General features: G+C 35.3%; 1 protein-coding gene across 7 annotated transcripts in view; it reads left to right on the top strand.

Moving 5' to 3' along the window:
* The window catches only part of LOC144974614 (prestin-like), a 102146-nt gene that overhangs the window by 50931 nt on the left and 42382 nt on the right, over positions 1-8833 (top strand). For all 7 annotated transcript variants that reach the window (XM_078917646.1, XM_078917648.1, XM_078917649.1 and 4 more), the window contains 2 exons: positions 6739-6896; positions 7705-7927. In XM_078917646.1, the coding sequence (XP_078773772.1) occupies positions 6739-6896; positions 7705-7927 (381 nt within the window). The remainder of the gene's footprint in view (positions 1-6738; positions 6897-7704; positions 7928-8833) is intronic.

Genomic DNA, 8833 nt, shown 5'->3' with positions numbered 1-8833 from the left:
TGCGTGTTGCTGTTGACCAGGGACCCATTGTAAAGCGCTTTGAGCACGGTTAGTGGATATTGTGCTATATAAAAAGCTCAACGTCCTACATATTAAGTGTCTCAGTTGGCTAGGTACCCTTTGTAAAACGCCTTGAGCAAGTTTAGTGGATATTATGACCAGGGGCGTGGCTATATTGGTTGATTTGGGACCTGGCACCTCATCCATCTTTTAAAAATGGATTACAGCATTTTAAAAAAAAAAAATAAAACTGAGAAATGGTATACTATATACTGCCTCTTACTTAGTTGAGAAAGTCTTTCCTTTTTTTTTTCTTTCTTTTGTATTTACAAATATAGCATGTTTTAAGAAATTTTCTTCTGATTTTGGCTCCACCCTATACTGTAAGCATGCCACGCCACTGATTATTACCCTTTGTAAATGCTTGAATTCTCAAGTCCTTAAATCCGATCAATTATAAATTTCATCCTCGATTATTTCAAATCGGGTTGGAAATCCCTTATCTGATGTCACAAGAAAGGAAAGTTCTTTAAAACCAGGCCCGGTTCTAGTGGGTTATGAAAAAAAAGCAGTTTTTAAACATTTCGGTCAGAAAATGTTTTAATTCAATAATCGATAGAGTAAATGGCCCTGTCCAACTTTCCAAACAGTGTTTTACTTCTGGAATTAAAGAACCGAAAAACTCTTGACAAGTTAAAACATTTTTTAAAAAAATTGAGCTTTATATTAAAATTGAGCTTTATATAGCGCAATATCCACTAAATGTGCTCAAAGCGCTTTACAAGGGGTCCCTGGTCAACAGCAACATTTAACATGTAGAACGGGACATGACGCCTGTTAGGCGTTATTACAATTTTTCGGACAAAGACAACGCTGTTAACGGCCAGGTACTCATTTTAACACCTGAATACGGTGAGAGAGAATGTGAGTAAAGGGCCCTTTCCAAGGACTCAACTATGCGCCGAGCGCGAGGCTCGAACCCAGGACCTTCCGATCCGAAAGCGAGTGTCATACCACAAGACCACACAGCCGCACAAGTTGAGGTAAGATGGTTAAAATGACGAAAGTGTTTTGTGATTTGAAGGGCCGAGTTGGATCTATCGTTTAGATTCGGCTTTCTCCGTGACATCCGACATCAGAGAAAGGTTTACAGACAGAGGTTTTAAAATCTTAGCGATGAAATTGTTTTGTGATTGAAGGGCAGATTTGGACCTAATCTAGCGTTTGGATTTGTCTTTATACGCAACATCAGAGAGAGGCTTACTGACCAGGTTGTTAAAATCTTAACCGATGAGTTAATTTTCTAGGCAATTGATGTTGCCTTTGTAGTTATATTGTGATTTCAATATACTTTGAATTCTCATTACTGCAATAAGCTGTCATTTTGGCGGGATTAAATACATATTTAAAGAAAAAATATGGAAGTAGAAAAATCAATTACCCTCAATCTCTACTCTTCTGATCGGTTGATCGATCGACTGATTTGTGAATAACTGACTGACTGATTGCTTGATTCATTACGTGCTTGTTTTCTTGATTGATTGATTGACTGATCGATTGTGCAATTAATTGATTGGCGGATTGAACGATTCATTGATACATTGGGTAATGATTGATTGATTTATTGGTTGAATAATTGATTGGTTGATTTACCTATTGATTTATTGATTGGACAATTATTGATCAATAGATCTGTTAGGCTACTTGTTTGCTTGATTGATTGGTGGGTCACTCAACTGATTGATTGATTAATAACTTGCTTTTTATTGATTGATTGGTTGATCGATTCTTTAATAGATTTGATTAATTGATTGATTCATTATTAATTGAGTGATTGACTTATTTATTGATTGACTGGTTGATTGGTTGATTAACAGATGTATGTATGAGTTGCATTGTACATTAGTACGGCACCTATAAGGTGCTATGCTACATCAGCATCAAAGTGTCACGGTCTTAGGGATTAACTCATAGTTACTTGATAGCTTATTTTATTGAAGATTGATTGAATCTTCGATCAGTTAGCTGGTTGATTGATTATCTATTAAATAATTAATTAATTAATTAATTTAACTCATTTCTGTTATTATTTAACCATTTATTTATTTATTTATTTACTAATTTATTTACTTATTTATTCATTAATCAATTTATTGGTCTGATTCAAAAACTTGAGCTTGAGCTTTTATATAGCGCAAGATCCATTAAACGTGCTCAAGGCGCTTTACAAGGTCTGATTAATTGGTTGGTTGGTTGTATGGTTCTTTGGTTTATTGAAACCCAAAATGCTTGTTTTTGGGGGTACTGGTGACCAAAATATGTGACCTATCTGGATTGTATCATTGAATAAATCCAAAACACATTGTATTTCGCAACATCATCTTCTTGTTAAGTAAACAAGATTTATTTACATAAAATGTGTTACACACAGGCAACGTACTGTTTGTTTGTTTTTAAAAAAAATGTGTTTCGTTTAATGTGTTAAACTTTTTGTTGTTTTACTTCTTGATTTGCATTGTATTTCCTTTTTATTATTAATTTATTTGCTTAATACAGAACCAATGTCATTTGAATTATTTGATAAGTAGGGCATATAATTTGGATTCTTAGTGTGTATTTTATTATAATGAATTATTTAATCATCGTATTTATGTGGTTTTTTACATGTCAGTTCAATAGATGCGCTGGGCTAAGAAGCTCATAACATTGCCATCCGGAAGTATAACGGATCAACACACAAAACTGTGTGTAACCATGAACGTTTATAGTCAGGTTAATATAGTTCAGTGAGAATTACTCACAAACGCGGATGGGAAAAAACAATAACAAAGACCTGAGTGAGGTCAATTTCGAACGATCTATATTTGTGTATGATACATGATGTGTTGATGTAAAGCGCCAGTGAGCAATTTTTAATTGGAAGTTGGCGCTATATAAATTCATTATTATTATTATTATTATTATTATTATTATTATTATTATTATTATTATTATTATTATTATTATTATTATATTATTATTATTATTATTATTATTATTATATTATTATTATTATTATTATTATTATTATTATTATCATTATTATTAATATTATTATTATTATTATTATATATTATAATTATTATTATTATTATTATTATTATTATTATTATTATTATTATTATTATTATTATTATTATTATTATTATTATTATTATTATTATTATTATTATTATTATTATTATATTATATTATTATTATTAATTATTTTCAGAAATTCATTAGTCTCTGCCAATACTCAATGTAAATTTTCAGAAGTGGATAAATAAAATGCATCTTATCTCTTATCTTATCTTGCCTTATCTTATGTATGAATTATCATTGTAAATGGTCAGAATGTGCACATCTTTTACCTGACACATTACGTAACTTACCCTACAGATGCTATGCGTTTAAGTAAAATACCCACTTGCTCTGTTCGCCAGATCAGTTGGACAAACACACACACACACACACACAAATATGTGTAATCCTAAACAGTTATTATGTATTTTAATTGAGAGAATTTAGTGATAAATTACCACCAGTCATCTGGCGGGCTAGAGCTGAGTGACGTCAACATCATTCATTCTATTTCCTTGATATGATATTTAAATTATAATATGATCGTCTGTTCACACAAATAATTTGTTTGTTCAGTATGTCACGAACTTCGGTGATATTAACGTGGTTAAAACAGTCAAGGCAACATGAATGACGTCAACCAGTGTTTGAAATCATACATTTTAGTCAAATACAATTAACCCGTTAACTGTCGTACCCTAGGAAAAACACGTATTTAAAATTTGACTAGAAAACTCGTCCTTCAAATATATATCGATTCAAATGAGCCGCGAAGTCCCAGGTTTAAAAGTTTTTTTTTTTTTTGCTAAGATGGGGGTCTTTTGAATCGATCAATAAGGACGAGTTTTCTGGCCAAAATGTTTAATAAGTGTCTGTCCGGAGTACGCCAGTTAATTGGATTCAATAGTCTGATTTCACGTCACCCAGCAACGGCGGCCATCGTGGTTCTAAACAAAGAAAATCGGTACTTTTTATTCTTCATGCTTGCTCGGACTTTTCATATGTCTTGTGATCAGAATGTGTAAAAGTCAAAACATGATCAGATTTATAATGTTTTTTTTTCCTCTGGATACGCTTTTATGCTCGTCGGAGAAATATTTCATAAGGGCGTCCGCCATTGTTCCGATAGTTTAGAGCCAGTTACTAAGTTGCCATGCGTCATTACGAGGGAAGTGACGTTACAACTGTTGAAGCGTATTGGTTAAAGAAATAAAATATACAAGAATGTCGTTCAAAAAGATCTAATAAGGAAAAAACATGGCATTGTCTATTGGGTTGCTTGTTGTCTTGTATCTCGAGATCTTCCAGAAATAACTAATTACAAAATTGTGGGGCAGATTTAGATCTGTCAACATCCTCCTCTCTCTCTCTCTCTCTCTCTCTCTCTCTCTCTCTCTCTCTCTCTCTCTCTCTCTCTCTCTCTCTCCCCCCCCCCCTTTTTGCTCTCCCTTTATGATTTTTATATAAATAAGCTTTTGCATCATGCCGATTGAAATGAAAATATGATTTATTTTGAAAAAAAATTAATGAGAAATGGAAAAATAAAAGTAAAGTGATGTTCAATGATTGGAAAATCTGATAAGATCGCGACCATTAAATTGCATACAGTGGAAAAAAACAACTCGTCTTATTTCTACTGATATTAAGCTCCCTCTTTTAAATTCTTGATTTCTCTTTCTCTCTCTCTCTCTCTCTCTCTCTCTCTCTCTCTTTCTTTCTATCTATCGATCTCTCTCTCTCTCTCTCTCTCTCTCTCTCTCTCTGTGTGTGTGTGTGTGTGTGTGTGTGTGTGTGTCTTTCTCTCCTGAGCATTTATATAGAGCATAGCGCAAAATCCACTAAACGTATTCAAAGCGCTTTACAAGGGGTCCTGAGCCAACAGGAATACTTAACAAATAGGACAAGACATGACGCCTGTTAGGCGATATTACTTTTTTTTTTACGACAGTACAATGCTGTTAAAGGCCAGGTACGCATTTTACACATGAGTGCGGTGAAAGATTGCAAGTAAAGAGCCTTCTCCAAGGGCTCAACACTATGCGTCGCTGAGAGCGAACACTGAAACTTCCGGTCCGAAGGCGAGTGCCATACCACTAGACTACAAAGCCGCGCTCTCTCTCTCTCTCTCTCTCTCTCTCTCTCTCTCTCTCTCAATCAATCTATCTATCTATCTATTTATCTATCTATCTGTCCTCTTTCTTTCTCTCTAGCCATCCATACACACACACACACACTCACACACACACACACACACACACATATATATATATATATATATATATATATATATATATATATATCATTATTTGTCCCTGGGATGTAGAAATACCTATTTGACGCATAATATGACCTAAATTAGCCTTGTCACCTGGACGGTATCAATGCCGTTAGGACATACATTTTGCACATTATAATTTATCATTGACTGACCGTAAGTTCCAAGATGCGTCTGATTAACTCTTTCCTTTCTGATCTTTTTCAGTATTTTCCTAAAATGGCAGACTTACCCAGCAGAAAAATTGATTTTTTAAAACTCAGACATTCTCCCTCCAAAACTAATTTCATGTTCTTATTAATTAAACAAAGATCATTCTTCAAAGTTTGTGATGTACAAAATTAATCTGAATAATAAAAATGTAGATATTGTGTCGTAACAAATGTGACGATTTTGCTTTAGGTTGGTAAGGAAAGGATTAAAAGCAGTGCTGCCCTTTCCCTAAAATTTGTATTAGCGCCTAAAACTAAAAAGCGTCTGCATTTTTGTCATCCTGCTATTCCATCACAAGTGCATTGTCAACATGTAAAGCATGATATAGGCAATAATATTCATTGCGGATTGTGAAGTCCAGTAGTCTTAACCTCGGATAGAGTGTCGGGAAGTGTTAAGTACCATGCAAGAAACTGCCAATACGTTTCAACAGTCCTTACATCACTTCCCTCGTTATAACGCATGGTAACTTACTAACTGGCTCTAAACTATCGGAACAATGGCGGACGCCCTTATGAAATATTTCTCCGACGAGCATAAAAGTGTATCCAGAGGGGAAAAAACCTTCCATTATAAATCTGATCATGTTTTGACTTTTATACATTCTGATCACAAGACATATGAAAAGTTCTAGCCAGCATGAAGAATTTAAAAGTACCGATTTTCTTTGTTTAGAACCACGATGGCCGCCGTTGCTGGGCTGCGTGACATCAGACTATTGAATGCAATTAGCGTATGTAGTCCTTAAGTTCACCGCTTTGTTTGATCCGTTGTTGGACTCATCTCCTTCACTGTTTATTTTTAAACTCTTTCAATAATAAATGGCTTGTTGCATCTTCATACCATAAGATGAAGCGAAGGTTAAAACAAGTTTAAAAAGGAACGGGTCATAACACTACCACTTATGCAGTTCACTTAAAAAATTGGCGTGGAAGGTGGGCATGCCTGAAAAAAAACCAGCAACCCTCCCCCCCCCCCCCCCCCAAAAAAAAAAAAAAACCAAAAAAAAACCAACAAAACAACAACAACAACAACAACAACAACAAAAACAAAAAAACAAAACAAAAACAAACTAACATACTGTTTCAGACCTATGGCTCGTTTAACTTTGAATACAGAATTTATATTTCTTCATTTTCTTTCCCCAGCTTCAGAAGTCTATACCCGTCTCTCCGATGTCCAAAATCAACAATCAAATGGTTCCAAGTTTGATGAAATTGCCAGGGCGACCATCTTTGAGTTGACCCCGGAAGGAGACAAAGCCAAAGCAAGGGTCAAAAAACGTTTGAAAAAGAGACACAGAAGGGTAAGTAGACCATTTACTCAATTTCCCCTTATTTTCTTGGTGCGGCTATGTGGTCTAGTGGTATGACACTCGCTTTCGGATCGGAAGGTCCTGGGTTCGAGCCTCGCATAGTTGAGTCCTTGGAAAAGGCTCTTCACTTACATTCTCTCACCGTACTCAGGTTTAAAATGAGTACCTGGCTGTTAACAGCGTTGCCTTTGTCCGAAAAATTGTAATATCGCCTAACAGGCGTTATGTCCCGTCCTACATGTTAAATGTTGCTGTTGACCATTGACCTCTTGTAAAGCGCTTTGAGCACGTTTAGTGGATATTGCTCTATATAAAAGCTCATTAAAAAAAGTGTCGGGAGGCCCGCTAAACTAGGAGCTGACTTCGACCAGTTATGAATGGTCTTTGTTGAATTCATTCGATTCCATTTGCATCAACTAATCCAAACAGATAATAAGCGTGTATTGAAAATAATTAAATTATATTTTTATTTCACTAAGTATGAAGCAAAACGGCATTTTGTTCTTTCGGTTCAGCGGACTCCGTGTCTGGCCGAGTGAAGTGAAGTCGGACCGGAATCGCGATAGAATCGACTACAGCCAATGATTTGGCATGGCTGGCAACACAGCTAAAACGGATTAAAAGGTACATTTTGAGCGTGTGAGAAAGTGTTTGGGTCATTTACACACAGACACAAAGACAACACACAGACACAGACACACACAATCACACACACACATACTTACAATCATCCCTCCACACAGAGACATTATGATAATTGTCATATTCACAAAATATGCCTTCATTTTTTTTTCCTCAGGACATACCAACCAGAAAATCTCCATCATTTTTTACCAAAACGTTTACAAAATTGAAAGAAACAGCGTCAAATTCCTGCTGTGAGTGCAACCGGAAGTCGTGTCGTGGTTACTTCCGGAACCTGTTCCCTTTTGTCCACATACTTGACGGCTACAGCGCCCTCTATGACTTGCCTTGTGACCTCATTGCTGGTCTCACAGTGGGCATCATGCATATACCACAAGGTGGGTTTCTCGTTTGTGGTGATGATGTCAGTGCTTGTTGATGTTGTTGTAGTTATCGTTGTTGCTGTTAACGCTGTTGCTTTTTTAAGTGTTTTTCTTTATAGTAGAACAGTTATCACGACAATAATGATACACAGATGATAATGCTTATGACGATGACAAGACGAAGCCGACGACGACGACGACGACGACGATGATGATGACGACGACGACGACGATGATGATGATGATGATGATGATGATGATGATGATGATGATGATGATGATGATGATGATGATGATGATGATGAACATATTTTATATTGTGAAGAGGAGAATACTTATTTTACATTTGTGTCAATGAATGTCAAACTCGCGTGACCAAGAAACAAAAATTGCAAAACGGCGGGTATTTTGGGTACTGTTGAAAAGGACGATTTTTCTCGTTTTATCTCTTTTTTTTTTCTTTTAAATGATGAGGAAGCAAAGCGGATGTTATGGTCAACTTTGCCGCCAAATGACATTACGTTTTGTTGGGGTTTTTTAAAATATAATTTTGTCCAGAAAGCTTTCACTTCCTTTATCGGCGGATTATCGCCAGATAATGAAAGGATTAAGATTATGAGTATAATCCTCCAACTGTTACCAAAAAAAAAAAAAAAAGAAAGAAAAAAAAAAAATACTCAAATCTAAGACTTCTTCGAAGATTTTTCGGCAAATTGGTCACTTTTGTTTGTCAAAATGAAGCAAAAAGATTTCTGTCCAAAAATAGAGAAACAAAGAGATTTGCTATGGTTTGGCATAACTAATTTGAGAACTTTGGAGGTTCTGATTTTTCGAAAAGAAATTTTTTTCCATCGTTTATTGAATACGCGTGATTGGTCGAATGTGCGGTATCTTGATACGTATTGTAGTCAAACGAATTTG

This window comes from Berghia stephanieae, chromosome 6 (assembly GCF_034508935.2).
Source record: "Berghia stephanieae isolate SIO BIC M18660-M18661 chromosome 6, UCSD_Bste_1.3, whole genome shotgun sequence".
Taxonomy (NCBI): domain Eukaryota; kingdom Metazoa; phylum Mollusca; class Gastropoda; order Nudibranchia; family Aeolidiidae; genus Berghia; species Berghia stephanieae.
Note: the sequence above shows the minus strand (reverse complement) of the source record. Positions and strands in the feature narration are given on the sequence as shown.